The sequence below is a fragment of the Eschrichtius robustus genome, chromosome 2 (genome assembly GCF_028021215.1).
Source record: "Eschrichtius robustus isolate mEscRob2 chromosome 2, mEscRob2.pri, whole genome shotgun sequence".
Taxonomy (NCBI): Eukaryota; Metazoa; Chordata; class Mammalia; order Artiodactyla; family Eschrichtiidae; genus Eschrichtius; species Eschrichtius robustus.
The window spans coordinates 145510688-145534200 of record NC_090825.1 but is presented as its reverse complement, the minus strand read 5'-3'; the positions used below and the strand labels follow the sequence as shown (position 1 = coordinate 145534200).

General features: G+C 45.7%; 1 protein-coding gene across 1 annotated transcript in view; it reads right to left on the bottom strand.

Annotated features, from left to right (window-relative positions):
* DOCK2 (dedicator of cytokinesis 2) overlaps positions 1–23513 on the bottom strand; it is a 417766-nt gene that overhangs the window by 33902 nt on the left and 360351 nt on the right. The window contains exons 34-39 of the mRNA XM_068534609.1: positions 19192–19277; positions 12181–12337; positions 10089–10129; positions 5879–5969; positions 5130–5249; positions 869–958 (exon numbers count right to left, since the gene is read on the bottom strand). Of these exons, the coding sequence (XP_068390710.1) occupies positions 869–958; positions 5130–5249; positions 5879–5969; positions 10089–10129; positions 12181–12337; positions 19192–19277 (585 nt within the window). The remainder of the gene's footprint in view (positions 1–868; positions 959–5129; positions 5250–5878; positions 5970–10088; positions 10130–12180; positions 12338–19191; positions 19278–23513) is intronic.

The following is a 23513-nucleotide window of genomic DNA, read 5'->3' as shown; positions in this document are numbered from 1 at the left end:
TGCTCTGTGTGTGCCTGTGCACTGCACACGTTTAGAAGGCGTGCGTGCCTCCACACCCACAAACAACTATGTGGACAGACTCAGGTAGATATAAGTGTTTCTTGGTGCAAATAGTGTGTGTGTGTTTGCATCATACCTTGGAACACTATAATCCATGCCCATCTCCCCACCAGAAAAAGCTATCAATCTTCTTCCAACATTCTGACTCTCATTTGATAGTTCCCTACAAACAGCTGGACTGGCATCTCAAAATGGGCTCAGATGGGGCCCTGGGGTCCTGGCTCTCAGGCCAGCGGGAAGAGAGTTGGGGGAGCAGCCAAAAAGTTCTGCATTTTCCCTGCAGGGGTCACCCCCACCACCACCACCAAGCCCTGGCCTCTGCAGCATAAGCAGGATAGGCTGGCTTCCCCCCACTTTCCACTTGCACCACCAAATCACAAGCTTCGGGGAGCTAATGGGAATGGCCAGATGGGGAGCATTTTAATGTGATTTACCTGTTAATCAGAAAGCGCACATTTGCGTTTCTATTTAATTGGCCTAGTGATTTGTGGGAATTTTTCCTGCAAATGTAGCACAGTGTTTACCGGGTGGGCAAGAGCAGCAGCCCCAGCGCCGAGCAGGTACTTAATGCTCCATCTGAGAAACTGATGAGTGTTCCCGGAAGACCTCCCTTTGCAAATATTCCCAACCGGGAGGGAGCTGCTCAGCACAGCCCGGCTCCGCTCAGGCCCTGCTTCCGTGCCTTTCCTGACGTCCTAACCCCACGCGGCTTCCCGCCCCACCGCCCCCTCTCCCCAGCCTCTCTGCTGAGCCGAGGCCCTGAGCACCCAGCCTCCAGGGCAGTCAGCTCCCCCTGGGGACGGCTTACCAGGTTCTGGCTCAGCAGCTCATAGTCAAAGATTTCCATCTCATACTGTTCCGCCAGCTCCTTGCACAGACTGATGGCCTCTTCCCACATCTACGAGGAAGGTCGTGGAGACAACGGTTAGGGGGACCTCCAGGCTTGCAGAGCCCTTGCTGAGGAAGGGACCAGGGCAGCTCTCTCCTGGGACTGAGCCACGGGCCTTACTCTGGCCCGGACCCAGTCCCACACCCAGGGAGCTGAGCGTTTCCCAGGAAGCAGACCTATCCTCTGCCTCTCACCCTAGTTTCGTGATAAACAATGGAACACCCACAGACGAGGCTGAATACTTTATTTACGTGCTCTCGGGATCTTCACAACCACCCTGAGAGGTGACTAGTAGCAGCTGCATTTCCCAGGTGAGAAATGGAGGTTCAGATCAGCAGAGCATCTGCCCCAGGTCAAATGCCCAACCAAAAGCAGGGCCAGGACGCACACCTGAGTGTGACCCTCGACCTTGTGCTTAATTCCCTCCCTTAGAAGTGCTCAGTAAATGAACATCTGACTGCCTCAGCTCCCTGTGTGCAGGTGGGGCAGGGAGGTGGTGACCCCATTTCCCAAAGAGAAATGGTTCACAAAGAAGTAAGAGGGCAGCGCGTTTCTGGGGACAGAGTTGAGGCCAGATCCAGTTCTCCTGATGTTCGCTCTTAGGATCTTTCCACTCTGCCAGTCCGTCACTTTCTTTTTTCCTTTGGCCAACTTTCTTCTCTCCCTCCCTTCCTCCCTCCCTCCCTCTCTTTCTCTCACTTTTTAAAAAAATTGTGGTGAGGACACAACCTGAGATCTACCCACTTAACAGATTTTTAAATGCACAACACAGAATTGTTAACTATAGGCCCAATGTTGTACAGAAGATGTCTAGAATTTATTCATCTTGCGTAAATGAAACTTTACACCCATCACTTCTTAACGGCGTTATTTAGGGTGAGTGTGCAGGGGGGGCAGCATGAAAAAAGAGTGATGAAAACTTTTTTTAAATAGGTCTTTTCCATCTTTAAAAAAAATTCTGAAAAACAAACTCTGGACAGAGGGGGTCCTTTTCATTTGCTCCGTTTTGACTGAAACAAATAGATTATCATTCCATCCTTGATCAAAGGGGTCAGCAACCTCTGCAGAGAGGCAGAGGGAGGTGCTGGGTGGGCTGGAGATCTGGCAATCTCAAGGGACACCCATTACATTTCACATTTGGTTTAAAATGGAAGATGCACCTTAATGGAAAAGCTGGGGGAGGTGGGGGAGGAGAGAGGCGAGGTTGCCAAAACACAGTGTGTGCTTTGTCGCAAAAGTGCTCTCTCTGCATCCAAGCATAAAAATAAATAAAGGCAAGTGCTGAGTGGAGGAGCCACGGCTGTAAACCCATGGACAGCTTAGTGAGCAGCATAAAAATGCTTTATGTGCCAGGAGGAATCAAGTCCACAGACCGGGCTGGGCTGGGGTTTTTTGTTTTTTTGTTTTTTTTTTTTTTTGGCTGCGTTGTGTCTTCGTTGCCGAGCGTGGGTTTTCTCTAATTGCGGTGAGCGGGGGCTACTCTTTGTTGCAGTGCGCGGGCTTCTCACTGCGGTGGCTTCTCTTGTTGCGGAGCACGGGCTCTAGGCATGTGGGCTTCAGTAGTTGTGGCGCGTGGGCTCAGTAGTCGTGGCTCAAGGGCTCTAGAGCGCAGGCTCGGTAGTTGTAGCACACGGGCTTAGCTGCTCCACCCCACGTGGGATCTCCCCGGACCAGGGATCGAACCCATGTACCCTGCACTGGCAGGCGGATTCTCAACCACTGTGCCACCAGGGAAGTCCCTGGGGCTTTCTTTAAAAGAAAGGCCCAGGCCGGGCCAGGGGTCTGTTTAGCTCAAGTGGAGGTCTTTGCCAACTTCCCATCATAATATGCCAGAAATACTCTCCCCATGTGTTAAGAGATCACTAAGGGGCCAAGGAGGGGGATAGGCAAGGAGTCAGATACCTGGAATTTCCTTCAGGTCTGCCTATGTGGTCACTAAGACCTCTGACAGTCCCTGATCCCTGAGTCTCATACATTAGTTACTGAGCATCTGCTGGCTTCTGGGCATGGTATACACTGACGGAACAGTGATAAAAATGGACAAGACACAGTCTCTGCTTTCATGAAATAGAAGTGGGTAAAGCACACACATAAACAGATGTACTAGTTGGGTTTTGAGGGATGTAGAGGAGTCCACCAGGTAATGACAGATGGACTTATGGAATAGAAAGTCATTGTGTGTGTCTAGATCAATGAGTCTCCATGAGGGGAGATATGGGGAAAGGAAGTTAAAGGGATGCTAAAGAGTTTGGGCTTCATTCTAGAAGCTACGACAGCAGTGGCTTTCAGGGTGAGCTATACCCATCTGCCCCTCCTCTCTGCTCCCAAAGTACTTTAATACCACCTGTTCCCGCCTCCTTCCCCCGTTACTGCACAATACCAAAGGGTTGTGCGCAAAAAAAGATGATAATCGGTATGTCTGCTTTGCCCACTAGATAATAAGCCCCTTGACACTGGGGATTATGCCTTTTTCCTCTCTGCTCAGCGCAGAGTCGGTTGAACTGGAGAGTTGGCAGAGGACAAGGCTTGACATGTCCTTTTGGGGCTTTCACACTGTGACCGACTTAGCTCATAAACCAAGAGTAAGCTCTGACATCAAGTCAGCAGGACAGGAGGTTCCAGGGATGGCAGAGCCTCTGCCCTCAAGAGGCTTATAATTGTAAATTATAAAGACAGTGTTCTCCAACTGCTCAGCTCCTGGGAATTTATAAGCCCTTCCACAGACATTACCTCATTTTATCTTTCCAGGGAAGGTGGGAAGATCAGACTAAGACAGATGCAATGAACTGCAGTGACAGGGCAGGCCAAAATTAAGTATTAAATTGTGTCTTGATGAACTGTAAGAGGCCTTGCCATTCAGAGGAGAGGCAGAGCTGTACGGAAGCTGGAGGACTCAAGAAAAACTTGACAGAGGAAGTGGCCAGTCAACTGGGGCCTCGAGGGCAGAGTAGGTAATAATGATGACAGTTAAAATTTAACAAGCTACTACTATGTACCAGGTCCTATGTTAGGTGCTCTACATGCATTTTCTCACCTAATTTTCACAATGCAACTAGGAAGTATGTACTGTTAATGTCCCACTATTATGGATGGGGAATTGGAATCTCTGAAAGGCCAAGGAGATTGTCGGTGGTAGAGGAACAAGGCTTGAAACCCAGAGCCTGAGCACTTAACCACCATGCTACGTTTCCTACAGCATTTGGGTTGGTGTTTCCTGAAGGTCTACTGGAGACTGGAGGATGGGCAGTAGCTGGTCTGGCCAACCTCCAGACCTAACCCAACAAAACATCCTGTTCTTGCTGTTTAGAGATCAATGATGGTACCATGATGTCATTCATACATTCAATTAATTAAGTTACTCAATATATATCTACTGGGCCCCATATGTAAGGCTCTGTGCTAGCTACGGGGCACTCAGCAGTGGACAAGGCAAGTCTCTGTGCTCACGGCCTTCTAAAGTGGGGAGCCAGACATGAGCAAGTAAAAACAAAATGATCAAGGTCATGTCTGATAGTGAAAAGTACTTTGAAGATAAGTCAATAAGAGTGACTCAGGGCAGGAGTGCTGCTGTGTCTCAGGTGGTCTGGGAAGGCCTCCTTCAGGACATGACATCCTTTGCTTGGGCAAAACCCTGAGCTGTGAGAAGGAGCTGGCCATGGTAAGATATGGAGCAGAAATGTTCTAAGCTGGGAAAAGCAAGTGCAAAGGCCCTGAGGTGGAAAAGAGCTTGGCATAGAGCATGTGAGCAAAAGGGAGCCTGACAGAGATGAAATGAGAGAAGTAGTCAGGGGACAGCTCGTGTGGGGCCTCATGGGTCATGGGAGGGATTGTGTAATTTGTTCTAAGTGGACTGGGAGAGCCATTTGAGATGACTGTAAGCAGGACAATGGCGTGATCCAATGCATGTTTTATGATCACCGTTTCCCATGTGGAGGATGATCTGTTGGGGGGAATAGAGGATGCAGGGAGATTGCTTAGGATTCACTGAGTGTCCAGGTGAGCAACGTTGGTGCCTTGAATGGAGGTGGAAGGAATGGAGACGGAGAGAAGTGATCAGACTTAGGGTCGGGCGGGAGAGCTGACCAGACCTGCAGATGGATTGGGTGTAAAATATGGGAGAGAACAGTCCTTTCTGGTAGCTAGGGTTTCCACGGAGAGAGGAAGGGCAGGGACCAATTACCTTTCCTTTGTCAAAGTAGCCTATGATGATCTCGTACAGCGTCTCTTTCAGCTGTCGGTGGGTCTGGGGGTGCTGCTGGCCTGTCTGCATGACCTGCGATGCACACTGTTCATCTGACCACTGCGGAGAGAGGACACACACAGTCACCTGGGGCAGGTGTCTCCCCTACTGCTGAGGAGTGGGAGGAAGCTCTGCAAACACCCCTGCCGGCCTCCTTGTCGCCCTGAGTGTCAATCAGAGAGATGCTGGTCTGCAGTTTCCACGGGAAGCGCCTCATTTCTGTGGAGTTACACTTATTTGACTCTCCATTGGCTCATGGGTATGGCTTGTAGGATTTTTCTCTGAAACCTTGCAAGACATGGTCTCAGCACTTCAAAAGCCAAAGGAAATCTTTCAGACTTTGTCCTGCTCCAGCAGCACTTTCAAGAGAAGAAAAACAGCTCACAGGGCATGCTAATGATTTACAGTTGATGTTTGGATGTTATATAGAACAGTTTGAATGTTGTGTAAAACTGCAAGACGTATCTCGGGTGTTGTTGTTGCTGCTGAATGTGAAGGTCACTAGAAACCTTATGTGACCAGACAAAGCAGTGCAGAAAAGTAACCTGCCAGGTTAAGAGTTTGGGGACACAGAACAAAACAAAATTTATTTGGCTAATTCTTTTTCTTTTTTTTTTTTAACTCTTCAACTTGCTGTGAGGGCTCCATGGGGATCCCAGCATGAAGCCCCTTTACTGGAAAGGCAGTACCTTGAGAAGCCAGGTGTGGAGAAGGAGTGTATAGGCAGCTTCTGTGTAATTTTCACAGTCCAGGTGAAGGTCGCGGAGTTTGTACAGGTACCTGTTTGGGGAAATATGCTAAATCACCAGGTGCAATAATAAGCAGGCAGGTGGTAGGGCCAGGCCAGAAAGAACAACTGGGTACCTCTTGGAGTCACAAGGGAGTCCTCCATTCCCTCTATCTAGACTCGCATGGGTGACAATGATTAGCACCTAGCACTCGTGGGGCATTTAGTGTATGACGGGAATCATGCTAAGTATTTTAAATGCCTCAGATCATTTAATCTGTCTGACAATCCTGTAAAATAGGTCCACCGAGAATTCTCATTTACAGATAAGAAAATTCTGGCCTGGAGAAGTTAGGTAACATTCCAGCCAGTATTCAACTTGATACTGAAGACTCTGCCCAGTGCAATAAAGCAAGTAAGGGAAATCAGGGAAGGAGAAATAAATAGCTTGTCAGAGGTCATGTGCTAATGAATGAAGAACTGGAACGTGATCCCAGTCTAACTGCCTTCAGAGCGTATGCTCTAATCATTGTACGACTCCAAGGGCATGGACAAGCCACAGCACTGTAAAGGGCAGCTCCCACCCTCTCTTCAATGCTCTCTAGATGTAAAGGAACTGAATTTTCTGATAAGAAAAGGAAGTGGACCAGGGGCTAGAGATTGGATATTCACGTGGAGGCCTGGAGCTGTCAGCAGAGAGAATCTACTATTCAACTGTAATCACATTCCCATCTCCCACCCTTTTCCAATGTGACAATCCAGTTCTGAATCCTAGAATGAATCTACAGTTGAAAGGTGTTAAGAACAGGGCAAGCACAAAGGAAGGGAGCTTACGTCAATTACTTGATACATAATAAGTATTAAGGGGCAGCGAATTCACTTCTCTGTGCCTTAGTTTGCTCATCTGTAAAATGGCAGTGCTCACAGAACCTACCTATAGAGTTGCTGGGCCTATAAAGGGACAAGCAGATCATATATAAAAGGCTCTGCGAATGACAGCCTGCACTGCTGCTAATAAATGCGAGCACGCACTGAAAGTGATTAGCCCGTAGCCAGTGCTGAGCAGTGACAGCTATTATCTATTATCATTGTGAACCACGTTATTCTACAAAACATTCCCTCCTGCCACTGTTGGAAACAGAATCCAGAGCCAAAAAAAAAAAAAACACTGCTTTGGTGACTTGCATGTCATCAGGAGCATTTATTTAAACCCAGCTCTTAGTAATTTGGTAAAGGGAAGATGCTGTGATGTGATGCCCTTGGTCCTTCCTCCAAGAGGAAAGGTGCTGTCTGTAACCATGCCAATATTCTGCCTTGGTTATCTAACTACAGGGAACAAAGGGCTTCTCAAGCATCTGTACTCAAAGCAAGTCTCAATGCTCAGGCTTAGATTCCTTTTATAAGAAAGCTTTCTGCTTAGAATGTCACCCAAGGAGGAGCTAGAGCTTAATGTCCCTGGCTACATAAAACATGGCCAGAGGGCCAAATGGAGGCTGCCTGAACTCAGGGTAGGGACTGCCAAAGATTTTAAGGGGAAGAAAGTTCAATTAGTGGTTTCTGATAACTAATGAACTAGTGACCTTTTGCTCATTTATTTATTCAATCAGCAAAATTGTACTGAGCACACAGGCTGTACCAGGCATTAGAGATAAATGGTGGCAAAAGCAGATGCCATTCTCAGGGTTTGGGATTTATAATTTAGGAAAAGGGACAGGCATCAATCAAATAATCAAATAAGTAATTGTAAAAATACAGGCTGTGATCAATGCTGTGAAGGAGAGGTCTATGGTACTATGAGAGCAGGACTCATCCAGGTAGGGCTTCTAGAAAGGTTCCCCTAGTGTGACAGTTGGGCTGGGATCCCAAGGTAAGAGGATGAGTGGGGGAGCATCCCAGAGAGATTCTTCATTCATTCATTCATTCTACTAATGGGTGCTTTATATATTATATCAATTCATCCTCCCAACAATTCTTTTATAGGTAAGAAAACTGAGACCTACACTAGAGTAGATAGAGCTAGAAATAGATAGAACCAGGTTTTGACACCAGCTATTTCTGCCTCTACAGTCACTCTTGCTGCCTTAACTTTCTGCTGATCAACAGAGCTATCAGTGAAACTCCACGTGGCATGTATGTAAGGAGTGTTGAGCCTGCGGTCAACCTTTAAAAACCCCTGCGTACCTGGTCAAATCCTGTCTTACCTCCACCTTCCTGGCCTTGGTCTCTTAGATTCCTGATGACTGGGTCCAAAAAACTTGAAGAGAGTAGTCAGAGGGAGAGCTTCCCTGCTGCTTTCAACTCCTTAATTGGCCAAGGCACCCCCTCCTATCCTTTGTCAACTCCAGGGTTTGGTGATCAACTACAGAGCCCAATGGAAGACACCCTGATGGGCCCGACTAGGGGTTTGAATGCAAACAGATGCCAGGTGGGCAGCTTGAGTGAGGTGGATGGGATGAAGTTCAATGGGGAGTGGAAACGATGTCATGACCAGAGCACTCCTGCCCCCGTCTAAAGGGGCCACCACCACCTAGCCTAGGCAGTGGTTGTCAGGACAGGATGAGGGCCCAGTGTTGCCATACCTTCTGAGTTTTTCAGAAGAGGGAAATTTTGATTTCTATGTAACATCTCTAGATTTTTAAAATTTGGCAACCAATTAAAAATGTTTTTAAATACTATGCCTGCCAAATAGGACAGATTTTCATACTATATCCTGTTTACAACGTCTGGTTTAGGCAAATGTGGTTTTCCTAGATTACTATAGGATTCACATCTCCAAAACTTATGGAAATCTGGGATTCCCCATCTGTGTTTCTAAAATGGGAAGAAAAGAAAAGATGTTGGGGGAGAGAACCATGTGCCAGGCACTTTACCTGTAGCATCTCATTTAATCCTCAGAACAGAATGAAACATTCTACATGGGGAAACCTCAGCCCGAAGACACTGAGTGATTTATCCAGGGTCACAGAGGAAAAAAGGTAAAGCCCCCCAGGCCCTTTGGATCCAAAGCGCTATGCTACTACAATAAGTCATGTCTAGTGATGTTATAAAAACTAACCAAGCTCAGGACAACCTATGGAATTATCTTTTTTCCAAATGATAGTTCTTATTTCTGGAATAATGCTAAACTAAGTACCTAAAACTATTTGCAGTATTTTGCAGAGTGAATTTGGACTTGGAGTCCCCGGTCTTTGACAGAATGTGTCAAAAGCCTTGAAAGGGCCTTGGTCGTTAACCTTACAGTCAATTCCACTTTGCAGGCTTTTGTCTCATAAGGAGATGCATAAAGATATATATATGTCCAAGAATTTTGTCATTGTGCTATTTATGATAGAAAAAAGTTGGAAATAACCTAAATATTCAACAACATAGGATTGGCTATATAAATTATGGTATATTCTGGAAAGGGAATTTTATAGTTTCATTAAAAATTATGTTGAAATACTTCTGTTGACATGGAATTCTTGGCAAGCAAAGAATAAATTATGAGCAATATGATCCCATTTTTGCAGAAACTAGGCATGCATAGAATTTGATCTATATATAAACATAAATATAAAAAGGTCTGGGAATATGTATAGATTATGGGAGTTTGTTTCATTTTTTGTTTTGCTTGTCTGTATTTTATGAGGTTTTTTTGGTAATAAGTATGTATTATTTTTGTAATGAGTAAAAGTACCAATAAAAAAAACTCTGGAGGAAAAACATGAGATTCTGAGACACACTGGCAAGGCAGTTCTTTGCTTCAGCTGAATGTCCCCCCAAAATCCTTCATATGATGTTCAAATACATATCTTTTAAATGCCTACAAAGAAGCGGGCATCATACATCTTGGTATTTTTTTCCCTTCAAAGCTGGGCTGGCGGATGTTCTAACTACCAACCCTGGACTAGGGTTTCGCATGCCAATCTTGTAACAAACGCAAGTGCAATTCACCTGCTCAATCCACAGCAAAACAGCATGGCAGGTCAGAGAACTCCAAGTGGATTTGGGGGGGTGACTGTAGGAGATGGAAGGAGTTGAATCTGGGGAGACTGATAGGAATCAGAACATAGAGGGTCTGAGTGTCAACAAGATATGCTTAAACTCTACGCTAAAGGCAGCGGGAGCCATCGATGGATATTGAGCAGGAGAGTGACACAGCAGGCCTGGGTTTTAGAAAACAAAAATCTTACCTTATGTACATCTCTTCCCGATTATTATCTTTGTAGAAATTCTAGATAAAGGAGGAAAAACAGTGATGAGGTTTTTTCTTTGCCGAGCGGCAGGGGTGGAGGGCACTGTGATGAAGATGAGAGGAAATTGCTAGGTACTATCTGGGCGAGATGGGAGCAAGAAATTTACTTTCCTGAATGCATCAAACAGCTTATTCTGCCTTGAAAGTCACTTCCCTGATCCTTAGACTATAAAGGGACAGAGGAAGTATCTCAGCCATCACATCAGGGGGTGCAATCCAGCTATTTGCTGCACTGAGGGATGCCAAGGTTGAGGCCGTTTACTTTGACAAAGTCTACTATGAAAGGCAGCCCAGCTTGATCTTTAAAAGCTCAGACCCTGCGCTCAGGCAGAACTGAGTTGGAATCAGAGTAATAGCAATAATTAGAGTAACAGTAATCACAACAGATCCCAGTGATGATAACAGATCATAACTTCTGATAGTGCAGAACTATCAGAAGTTATGCTGAGATTCCACAGTCAAAAACATTTACGCCAGGCAATACCTATTCCAGCTCAGGGCTCATGCAGACCAGTTGTCCTGGAATCCTGTGCAGTTTAAAACAAGTCCTTACAGATTTTGAGCCAAGAGGTCAGGACCTGATCCTTGAGCCACACTTTGAGAAAACCTAGGTTTAATTCAATGCACCCATGTGCACCTGAGGCTCCGAGAGGGCGAGGTGATGTGTTCCAGGTGTTCCAGGGCATAGTCAGCGGGTGGCAGAGCCATACTAGACCTCCAGACACACCCACCCCATCCTGTTCTTCTCCCTGATACCGTGTTTAAGCCACACACCAAAATCTAGCAGAGTCTAACTGCTTATAGACCTGCCTGCCCCAACTTTCTCCCAGGTCAGATTCTGACAGTTGAAGGTCAGTTTCTTCAACCAACTTCTACCTCTCCAAAGAGAGAAACTGCTAAACTCCTGGAAAACTCCTCTTCGTGCTCTTTATGTAAATTGGGCCTTGTGGAGTTATTAGCAATGAATTCCTTTCTGCTGTAATCAGGAGTTTTCAACTCCCCTTAGCATTTCAGAAAATCAATGGCAATATCTGGGCTGTTTAAAAAGAGGCCACTTAGGGAACCTAGAAAAATGGTACAGATGAACCGGTTTGCAGGGCAGAAACTGAGACACAGATGTAGAGAACAAACATATGGACATCAAGGGGGGAAAGCGGCGGGGGGTGGTGGTGGTGGTGTGATGAATTGGGCGATTGGGATTGACATGTATACACTGATGTGTATAAAATGGATCACTAATGAGAACCTGCTGTATAAAAAAATAAATAAAATTCAAAAATTCAAAAAAAAATACATTTAACATAATGTCGCTGAATTGTAATGACTTCAGCATTCATTACAGATATGTTAGTCATTTTCAAATCACTGAAGAGGAAGTGTATTTTAACTATAGAATAAAAAAAAAAAAAGAGTCCACTTAGGGTAAACAGAAGACACACAACAGAACTACGGGGACAGGATTTATATTTCTGGAACACTGGGAATGGCAGGGGATTGGTCCCAGGACCCCCACAGACGCCAAAATCTGAGGATGCTCAAGTCCCTTAAATACAATGGCGTAGAATTTGCATATAACCTACGCACATCCATATACTTTAAATCACCTCTAGATTACTTATAATTACTTAAACAATGTAAATGCTACGTAAAGAGCTGTAAATCCAATGTAAATGCTATGTAAATAGTGGCCAGCATGCAGCAAATTCAAGTTTTGCTTTTTGGAACTTTGTGGATTTTTTTTTCCTGAATATTTTCAATCTGTAGTTGGATCAGCAAATGCCGAACGCTTGGATAGGGAGAGCCAACTATAGTCATTCCCATTTCATATATATGATAAACTGAGGCACAGGGAACGTGAAATGATTGACTTCAAGGCACAGAGCTAGCAGATGTCAGGGCAAGGACACTCTCACGTTTGTGATTTCTAAAGCCCTTCGTGCTGCTTCCCTATCCAGAGCCATAGTGGAACCCAAAGCCAGACCTGCTCCCAAAACTACGATCTGACTCAAAATGGGGAGAGCCGCACATACCAGCAGGTTCACGGTGCAGCTCATGCGGTTGTCTTTGCTCTCGTCCGTCATCACGCCCCGGTAATCCAGCAGCTTCTCCAGGAGGCCTTTGACCAGGTTCACAAAGTTCTCCACGGACTTGGAGATAGTTGGGTGCTCTGCAGCACACTCCATCAGGCTGCGGCACAGACAGGAGGGCAGTGAGCTCGAGGCCGAGGGAGAAAGAGCCTGCTCGGGGTCAAGGGTTGGGGGCGGGGCTGCGAGTCGGGGCGGGGCTGCGAGTCGGGGGCGGGGCTCGGGAAGGGTGGAGTACAAGCCAAACAAACCGGTGTATCCAAGTTCCCCTGGTTCATTGGCTCATTTTGTTCCTTTATTCAATCACTTAACTCATTTATACACTTATTTGCCCATATATATAGTGTAGAAAGTAACTTTTCCCCCACCATCAAAATGAGAAAAAGTAAAAATTAATTTCTAGTGTGGGCAATGGTGTGGAGAAATGGTCACCTTTACAGACCCACATTGGGAGTAAATCAGTACAACTTTTTGGGGCAGCAATTTTCACAATATCTGTAAAAATTGTAAAAGTACATATCCTTTGAGCCAATAATTCTACTTTGGGGAATCTATTTTACAGAAATAATCCCAGAAGTATGTAAGGATATATTTACAGTACGTACAAATTGTGTCTAATAGTGAAATAGTTGGAACTATATTAAATGTCCAATTAAAGCATATTCACAAAATGTGACTCTATGAAGTCATTAAAAAGTATGAGATCAGTATGTTTTGAAACAAAAAGCTCTATAAAACGTATAGTTGAGAAAAGTGAGTCTCAGAACAATCCTTACGTTCTATTTAACCAACTCACAAAGAACCTACCACGTCCCAGGCATTATCCTAAACGTCTTACAAATTTTACCTCATTTAATCTCCCATCACAGTCTTATGAAATAAGATGTTTGCAGATGGGGAAATTAATGCACAGAGAGGTCAACTAACTTGTCCAAGGTCACACAGTTGGTAAATAACAACAGTCTGGCTCCAGCATCTGCTCTCAGCCACCAAATGCCATATGTGAGTGGAAGTGCATGTCTACTTTTTAAAAATTTTATTTCATTTATTTATTTATTTTTGGCTGTGTTGGGTCTTCATTGCTGCACGCGGGCTTTCTCTAGTTGTGGCGAGCAGGGGCTTCTCTTGTGGAGCACGGGCTCTAGGCGAGCAGGCTTCAGTAGTTGTGGCTCGCAGGCTCCAGTAGCTGTGGCTCGCAGGCTCTAGAGCACAGGCTCAGTAGTTGCTCCGCGGCATGTGGGATCTTCCCAGACCAGGGATCAAACCCGTGTCCCCTGCATTGGCAGGCGGATTCTTAACCACTGCACCGCCAGGTAAGTCCCTGTGTGTCTACTTTTATGTGTCTCTGTGTGTTTATGAATGTGACAGATATGGTCAGGAAGGATAAACACCCAACTAAATGCACGCTGCTTCTGACAAGGGGTCTAGGTGGGGGAATAGAGGAAGACAATGTTCACTTTTCAACTGAAATGTGCATATAGTATTTGAACAATTTACAACATTTGTTGTAATAATAATATTCTAAATTTTAGAAACAAAAATTAAAATAGTGACATTCCTTAAGTACCCATCAGCTGCTAGGCACTATTCCAGGCATTGTGTAGGGCGGGGATGGGGAGAAAGATATAAAAAAAAAAAAAAGAAATATAAAAAGAATCATGCCTACCCTCAAGCAGCCCACAGGCTAGGTAGGGAGAGACAGATGGATTAAAATTTTGGTTAATGACTACTTCTTAATCACTTATTCTCCACCAGACATTGTCTAATCACTTTTTCTAAAGAAATGATCACAGTCATTCTGGTAAGTAAAAATTATTCCCCTCATTTTGCAGATGAGGTAATTAATCAAGGCCCAGAGAAGTTAAATGTCCCTCCCAGCATCATTCCGATAGTAAGTGGTGACCTTGGGAATCAAGACAATCACGGGTCAGTATTTTCCGCAGAGAAACATTGTGGTGTGTTCTCAGGCATCTTGAGTAGACAAGCATTTCCCAGGCTACGTCTGTTTCTGCCTACTCTGCCCATAGCAGTTTATAAGTCCCAAGAGCTCCTAAGAGGGGGAAGGTGAGGAAGGCAAGGACTCTGGAGGGTCATTTTGCCCAGAAGCCAAGCCATGCTGCAAGGACGCGATGTCTCAAACTGTGGCTGTGATCAGACTAATCCATCTTCGCCATGGAAGAAGCACCTGTTCCCGGCTCTCAAGGAGAGATGCAAATTGCCCTGTGATTTAGGCCTGTCTGGCTCAGTCATCAGCTGTGCCTAACTCCTGGGATGGTCACTTCCAGCCTTGCTTTCCATCTTAATGACAATGCAATGAAACTCTGTCCCAGTGTTTGGCGTGTGATTTCTCACAGCCTCCCAGGTAGAAGGCATCTGAGGGCCTGAGCGTGGCCAGACCAGTGGCTCTCTGCCCTGGCCGCATGGTAGAATCACTAGGGGAGCTTTTACAAAGCTCAATCTCCACTCTAGGTCAATGTCTTTGTATCTTTTGGGATGGGAGCCAGGAAGCAGTATTTTATTTTTTCAGTTCTCCAGGTGATTCCAATGTACAGCCAATATTAAAAACAATTGGTTTTGTCTGCTGCTTTGCAGACTTCAGTGTGCATGGGAATCACCTGGGCACTGTGTTCATTGATTCTGTTTCAGCAGGTTTGGGGTAAGGCCTGAGATTCTACATTTTAACAAGCTCGCAGGTGATGCTATATGGTTGGTCCTTTGAGAAGCAAGTGTTTAGAAAAACAAAGTCTTGGCTTTCTTAATCTATTTTTTAGCCATAAGGTAAGAAAACTGCTCATATGGTCTAGGGTTGGAGAGGCAGATGGGCAGATTGGTTTGAAATCACCCATCCGTCCACCATCCATCTATCCATCTATCTGTGCACTCAACATGTACTCTTCTGGGAACTAGGGATTCAGAGATCTCAGAACTAGCAATTCACTGACCTCCAGGAGTTCACCGTCTAGCAGTGGAAGCGGATATAGAAATAAAAACTAACTGTAATACATGATACTATCATTTATTGAGTACCTGTGTTCCAGATGTTGTGCTAAGCTGGTTTTACTGATTATCTTGTTTAACACTCACATAATCTTCTCGAGGTAGGCATTGTTAACACCCTCAATTTGTAGGCTAGGCTCGAGGCCCATGGGGCTGAGTTCTAACCTCCATCCTGCCAAGGTCACACAGCTGTTCCTCTCCTTTGAGTCCCACAGTGGAATGGAAGTGGCAATGAAAAAGAGCTAGGGGACTCTCGAAGTGATGCAATAATCCCTCACTCAGTGGAAGGAGGGATGGCAGAACACTGGCCACTCCGCATCTATGCTCCTGCCTTGGAGCTCACACCTCCCTCGAACAGATCTGCATTCAGTATGGGAGGCCTTCAGAGGGAGGGAGCCCTGACCCACACCTTTGTCAGCGCTTATGGAACTGGACTTTTCATTTATTCCTTTAAAAACTATGTATTGTGCGCTTCTTATGACAGGTCCCCTTTCAACTGAACTGGTCTGAGTGAGATCTAGGCCCCAGAACACACCTTCTCTGTCCCCTTCAGGCTTCCAGCCCCCTTGCCACTTTTAGAATATTCCCAGGCAGATGGAATACAGGAGGGTAGAATGTGTCTCATTACTCCATTCAATGTGGGACTCTCACTTTAAGACAGATGTGGACTAATGAGAGTGGGCTCCAAGGAGAGCTCCAAGGATGGGGAGGAGGGGGATACTGTGTAAGGCTGTGCACTGCATGAGAGCACATGAATACTGAAATTCAGCACCACTTCATGCCCTAACCCTTGTGCCTTGATGCAGGGCTTCAGCTGCCACCGGAAGGGAAGCCCTGCTCTATTCACAGAAACACCATCCAGTTACCAAGCCATGTGCCCACAGAACTGTGTCTGCCCAGAGTGGGCCCTATGTATCAGTGGAGGCCCTGAATGAGGGGCTGGGAAGAAGGGTTAGAGGAGCTGAGGTTGACTAGTCTGGAAGAGGAATGATAGGTGGGCTCATGGCTTCAAATAATCACATCCATATCCACCTGATCAATGATAATAATAACTACTATTTCCAGATTACCTACAAGGTGTCACAAACTGTGCTAAGCACTTTTCATGATGTGTCTTGTTTATTCTCAATAAAAACACTAGGAGTTGGATGGTATTTTTATCCCCAATTTGCAGATAAGGAAACTGAGGCTCAGAAAGTCAAAAAGGAAGGAAGGAGCAGGGACTTGGCCCCTGGATGTTCTGATGCGGTCCTGACTCTTCAGGTTGGTCTTGATTAGTTTTGCAAAAATCATTCATGCCTCTATTTCAGGAGAAAAATAATGAGCTGTTTTTGATTTCCTTGACCTCTAAGGACTCCTTTTATAAATGATCGCTCAGGAAGGATTTGAAAATCCTGCTGATCATCTGAAGACTGGCCACAGGGCCCCATCCGCTTATAAAAATGGAAACTGCCAGCACCAGCCCTGGTTTCACTTCTGGTCAATATTTAGATTTTTCCTTTCTTGAGCTTTAAGAAAAACATTAACTCAGGCAAAATGTCATCTCCCCACTGGACAATCAGTCTCGATACCTACCCGAGGAGGAGATGATGGGTTTCTCCGCTAGCCCAGTGGCCTTTGCTTTCTAGGTGTTTAGTGATGGTTGTGCACAGTAACAGGAGGGGGCGAGGGCAGCTGGGACGGTGCTGCCTGGGACTCAACTCTGTCCACTGGGCTCTGCCCGCTGGGCAGGGGAGAGAGGGTCACTGTGAGGGTCAGAGCAAGACCTTCAGTCTGCTTTTGCTGTTAAAGTTAAAATATTCCAAGAGGACTAGGGAAAGAATTCAAGATCAGATATGTATCAGAGTATCATACAAATCAGGGAATCTATAATTAAGAGGGAATTTGGGATGTGTGAGTCATATTCCTGAACGCTGGGAGAAGTCCTCACTCTTATCATGGTGTCAGAGATAGAAACTGGGAGTTAGGTGAGGGATCAAAGAACATTTCCTGAGCTTCTACCTGCTGTGTGCACATGCTTTATAGTTATTCACTCTTCAATATAACCATAGGCGGCTTATTATCCCCATCTTACAGATGGGCACACTGAAGCCAAAGATGTTGTTGCATGATTGGTCCAAAGTTGTGCAGCTGCTAAGTGGTGGAATCAAGATGAAAATCCAGTGACTTCCTCCAACGATATACTAATGGCCAATATGCACATGAAAAGATGCTCAACATCATTAGCCATGTAGGAAATGCAAACTGAAATGACAATGAGATTTCATTTCACACTGATTACAGGATGGCTATAATCAGTAAGATGGATATTAACAAGTGTTCAGAAGGATGTGGAGAAATTGGAACCCTTGTACACTGCTGGTAGGAAGGTAACTGGTATAGTCACTTTGGAAAACAGTCTGATGGTTCCCTCAAAAGGTTAAATACAGAGTTGCCATATGACCCAGCAATTCCACTCCTAGTTATACACCCAAGAGGACTGTAAACATGTGTCCACACAAAAATGTGTATATGAACGCTCAAAGTAGCATCATTCCTGACAGCCTGAAATGGAGACAGTCTAAAAATCCAACCGCTGATGAATGAATAAACAAAATGGGGTATTTCCAAACAGTGAAATATTATTCGGCAATAAAAAGAAGTGAAATACTGACACGTGTTACAGCATGGGTGAACCCTGAGAACATGTTATGAGAAAGAAGCCAGTCACAGAGGACCATGTATCGTATGATTCTATTTGTATGTAATGTCCAGAATAGACACATCCATAGAAACCCCAGAGAAGGGGAGGGGATGATGGCTAAGGGGTATGGGCTTTCTTTCGGGAGGTAACAAAAATGTTCTACAATTGACTGTGGTAATGGTTGCACAGCTCCGTGAATACACTAAAAGCCACTGAATTGTACACTTTAGGTGAACTGTATGGTATGTGAATTACATCTCAACGAGCTGTTAAAACAACACAGTGTCCTGAGTCCAAGGCCAGTGCTCCTGAGTGCTATCCACCGCCCACTGCCTCACCAGGCCTGTGCGCTGGAGTCCAGCAGAGCTGGGTTCAGTCCCAGCTTGTCCACTTGACTGGCTTGGCCTAGTTTCCTCGGACAAGACATTTCCCTGAGCTTTGGGGGCCACCTATGTGAAATGGGATCAAACAGAGAAAACATAACTAAATGAGACAATACAGGGCTCTCCCTGTATTAGAAACCACTTAGCGTGGTTTCCATAACTGTTGGTTGTGACCAATATCTGTCAAAGATTGAGAAAGAATAAAGGAAAAGACAGCAAAAATTATTCCACAGCTAAGAGATAACAAAAGTGAACATTTTGGTGGATTATTTCCCTCTCCCCAACACAGCAAAGTTTCTTTTTATCTGAGCCGTCCCATCAATATCAAAGAAACAGCCACTGCAGAGAGAGATGTGAGATTTCTTCCAAAAATGGAGCCTCTCGGGCTTCCCTGGTGGCGCAGTGGTTGAGAATCTGCCTGCCAATGCAGGGGACATGGGTTCGAGCCCTGTCTTCCCTGGTCTGGGAAGATCCCACATGCCGCGGAGCAACTAGGCCCGTGAGCCACAACTACTGAGCCTGCGCGTCTGGAGGCTGTGCTCGGCAACAAGAGAGGCCGCGATAGTGAGAGGCCCACGCATCGCGATGAAGAGTGGCCCCCGTTTGCCGCAAATAGAGAAAGCCCTCACACAGAAACGAAGACCCAAGACAGCCAAAAATAAATAATAAATAAATAATAAATAAATTTAAAAAAAAAAGAAACACATCTCTACATAGCCATGGATCAAAGAAAAAGTTAAAAAATAAATAAGTAAATAGATAAATGGAGCCTCTCCAATACCCATGAGCCTATCTCCAGGGGAGGACAGAGCCCCTGGAGCCCCCCTGGAGTCCTAAGCCCTCCGGCCTCGGGCCCACCTTCCCGGCTCCTCCCATGCTGGGCACTGAACTTACATCGACTCCAGCAGCTGCATGTACTGCTCGTCCCCTCGGCCCCCTTCCACCTCGTGGTCCAGCTTGAGGATGATTTCATTTTCAAACTGAAGAAGTAGGAGATGAAAATCAACAATAACATTAGAAGGCTGAATGCTGAAATCAGTCAATTCATTTTCTTAACCAAAGCTTAGGGAGCACATATCATCTCCCAGGTTCAGTGCTGAGCACTGGGAGTGCAAAATGGAACAGGATACTACATGTGCCTTTTAGGAGTCCCCGGAGAGCGGAGAAGAGCCATAGATGGTAAGTGCTGGAGCAGAGAGATGGGCATAGGAGAGAGAGAGGGGAAAGTCTACAGGGAAGGCTCACAGCCCATGTCATTTGACCTTGTTCTCAAGTTTATCTTGAAATTTTTCAGGAGAATGGAAAGAGAAAGGGCATTCCTAGCAGAGGGTATAACATGTGCAAAGGCACTGAAGGATGTGACAGAGCACTGATCTTCAGGGAGTGGCATGTTGTCATGAACAGCTATTATTTCTGCCTGCCTAGCATTCCTTTCTCTATACTTTGGTAATCACATCAACCCTAATCTCAGTCTGTGAGACTCAGGTGGGCTGACCATACCTCCCTAGCTCTAGGTGTGGGTACATGACACAGGCCAAGCTACTGATCAGTATCTTTCATTATCCAGACCCTACAATTAAGGCCCAGATCAAGCCAGTGAGACTGAAATCTGAGATTCTGTTGACACCCTTAGGAAAAAGAAGTCTTTCTGCTTAACTTGAAGATGGAAGGTTTTAAGCCCAGGGCTGCTGGAGAGGACCACAGTGAAAGAGCCTGCCTGGGAACGACACCAATGTAGTGGAAAGCAGAGAGGAGGGGATGGAGAGAGACTGAAACCTGGTGCCATTTTTGAGCTCCTGAATCCAGCCATACCTGAAGCTGTCATATTTACATGAATTAATGCCTCAGAGAGTCAAGTCTGGTGACAACTGTAATGGTCAGAGATTAGACTAGCTAAGTGACCTGAAAGTAAGTATGCACCTACACGCCAAATCTTGTAACACTGAAGCCAGAGAGTATTTTGTCTTCCTACTTTCAATGTCAAGAAGCATTTCACCCAGTTGAGTTCAACATTTTGAAGAGCCATTTTTTGTCTCTCTTACATGGCTGTAATGCAAAAATGGTTTGTATACTGTTTTAATATCATGACTTGATGAGTCCATCCAAATCATGCAGTCCACCCATCTCCCTTTTTACCACTAGGTAAGAAACTGGCACCTAGAGAAGGGAGGGAGGTTCTTGGCAAAGCTCAACAAGGTCCAGGGAGCCCTTGGGCGCTCCTGGATCCTAACTCAGCCCCTTTACCCTCAGTCCTCACAATAACTCCATGAGGTCTGGAAGTCAAGGACCACCTTTAAATGCTACAATGCATGAAAAACAGCCAGCCCCTGCTTAGCCCCACCTTCAGTAAGTGTCAGTTCTTATTACAGATGAACTAGAGGCCCAGAGAGTTTAAATGGCTTGTCTGAAGTCTCAGATGAATGGCAGAGACATTTTGGCAGGCTCTTTCCAGTGCACAAAGGATCAAGCCCAGTCGAGTTGGCTGGAATCTTTCGGTGACGGAAGGCAGAGACCAGATTCACTTTCCCTCTGCTTCACGTATCATCCGTGGGGCCGTTGTTCCCTCACTTTTGTGGGCTAAGGGCCAAAGGTAAGGACCAGAAGCTTGTGCTGATACAGCTTGTGCTGAGAAAGAATTTCCTGTGAGTTTCCACGGCTGAGGAAGATTTATGGAAGGAGATACACAGGCCTGGAAAGATGGGTAGGATTGTGATAAATAGGAAAAGGAAGGGCATTCTATGTGGGGGCGGGGGCGGATGGACTGAGCAAAGGTGTGGAGCTTGGAATGTGGAGAAAAATGAGGAGAGCATTCAGCTGGGGCAGAGAGTTCAAGCAAGAAAGGATGGAAATAAGAACGGAGACCTAGAAGGAGGCCAATATGGCGAGGGTCTGGGCTGCCACCCTACACGTGAATCATGCCCCTTATATGATGCATTTTGTTAAGCATGTCAAGTGTCATCCAAAGTCGGGGATTGGGGGCTAGCATGATTAGACATGTATACTGTGTCAAGCCTAGGGCAGGAAGAAATATAGCCAAGGGACTACAGGAGCAGGCGCTGACGTTAGGCCATGGTTGGGGTAAATAAGCACTGGCTTTAAATGTCTCCTCCATCCCCTCCACCATCTTGGGAAAGCTAGTAGGTCTTTCTAATCCTCAGTTTCATAGTTTATATCAGGGCTCAGTACACATTTCCTTTAAGGGCCAGATGGTAAATATTTTAGGCGTCGTGGGTCAGTCTCTGTCACAACGACTCACCTCATCTGCTGTTACAGCGCCAAAACAACCGTAGCCAATACAAAAACAAATCGGCGTGACTCCAGTCCAGTAAAACTTTATTTACAAAAACAGGTGGCAGGACAGATTTGGCCTGGGGCCATAGTTTGTTGATCCTGATAAATATTATAGGAATAACAGTGGTACCTACCTCATGGGGTAGTTAGGAGGGCTGGGGAAATTTTATTTATAAAGCGTTAGGGGAATGCATAGGCTCAAGTATGCACTGGGTTTGCTTGTCATCTTATGATTGCTGCTGTTATTGTTATTACTGCTGAATGTTACTGGAAAGCAGTTCTGGGGGGAGAAAACCAGCTTTTTTGTCTAAATTGTTCAATGGTAAATGCTGGCACGATTCCTCCTCATGAGATGAACTTTCCTTTAGAGCCGAGAAGTGGATGGGGTAAATAAGCACTTGTCTCAGGGTCACAAAAGGGCCCACAGGGAGGGAAACTACAGGGTTCCAGGAATGTGCAGAGCTGATGACGCCAGTCATGCCTGAACCCTCCAGAGTGGGTTAGAGAGGAAAGGCCTCAGTCAAGCATGTCCCAGGGTAGACCCTGGCCCTTTGGGCTGCTGGGGCCAGTGCTGTGCTCTGCTCAGGAGTGGCTATGACCACAGGCTTTGACAACAAACAGACTTAGTTTGAGTCTTGCTTTGACTGTTTTCCCCACCATGTGATGTTGGGCAAGTTAGTAAGCCTTTCTGAGGCTCAGTTTTCTCATCTATTAAATGGAAATTTAAAACAGCACCGACTTTATAGTGCTGTGGCGAGAAGTCAATGGGAAAACACACGTGAAAGGCCTGGCCTGGCGCTTAGCACATAGTAAGTGCTTCATATTTGTTAGCAATCATCATCATGACATTGTTGACACTGTCCTCTTCATTAGCATCATATAACAACAGTCAAGGGAAATGGATATCGTCAGCCTCATTTATAAATGAGGAAACTGAGGCAAAGTGGGACCTTTGTCTTGGGTTTCAAAGGATGGATGGACTTGACTTAAGGTAATCCCAAGGGTCCCGTACACTCCCAAACATACACTACGTTACGTCATCATGACAGGCCTTACCCCCAACATTGTCACTATGCAGAGCTTAGGGCGTAGCTCTGGCTTCTCCAAACTAATTCTATTTCATCCCACTACAAGACTGCATCACATCGCTGACTCCTTCCCCCACCCCTGCAAGATGGATATTTGTTAAGTAGCATCCTCAGGTTACTTTCACAAAAGTTACATGCCACAAGGCCCAATACCAATCTTAAACACTCAGGAAAACGGGGGTGACCTCTAGGAGCCCAGACCTCCTCTTGCAGCAGAATGACATCACGTGGCCCTCACGTTTGCATCATGCCTTCCCTGCACTGTTTCCTCTGCCTCTCTTGACTGCTTTAGAATCTCTTGGCTATTTTCATCATCTTGTTTGCCTAGAACACTTTTTCGATAGGAGCCGGGCCCCTCCGAAGTGTGAAATTTAGGGAGCAAGAGCTCTTCCTCAGCTACCTTCAAAGGTAAAGTGCTGACTATGACATGGGAGGGGGCAGAGATAGTGTTCCAGGCCAGGATGGCAGAGAGATAACAAAGATGAAACTGGCACCAGTAAGTCAGCCTGTGGTCTCCTTTGTTAACTAAATGCTGGTTGTCCTGGGGTGGGCGGAAGCCGACACGGGAGGAGGCTGGAGGAGATAGTGCCATGTGAGGAGGGATGCCGATGCGAGTCAGGGCAGCGTCCTAATTTTCTCTGAGTTATCTCATCTCTTCCTGTTTCATTTCATCCCCCTTGATGCTTGAGTTTGGGAACCTATAATGGTATTATGATACACATTTTATGGATGAACAACTGAGACTGAGAAAGGTTAAATAACCTACCCAAATTTATTCAGCTTATAAGCAGCAAGTCTATCTGACTCCAAAGCACAGTGTCCAGAAGACAGTAGGTG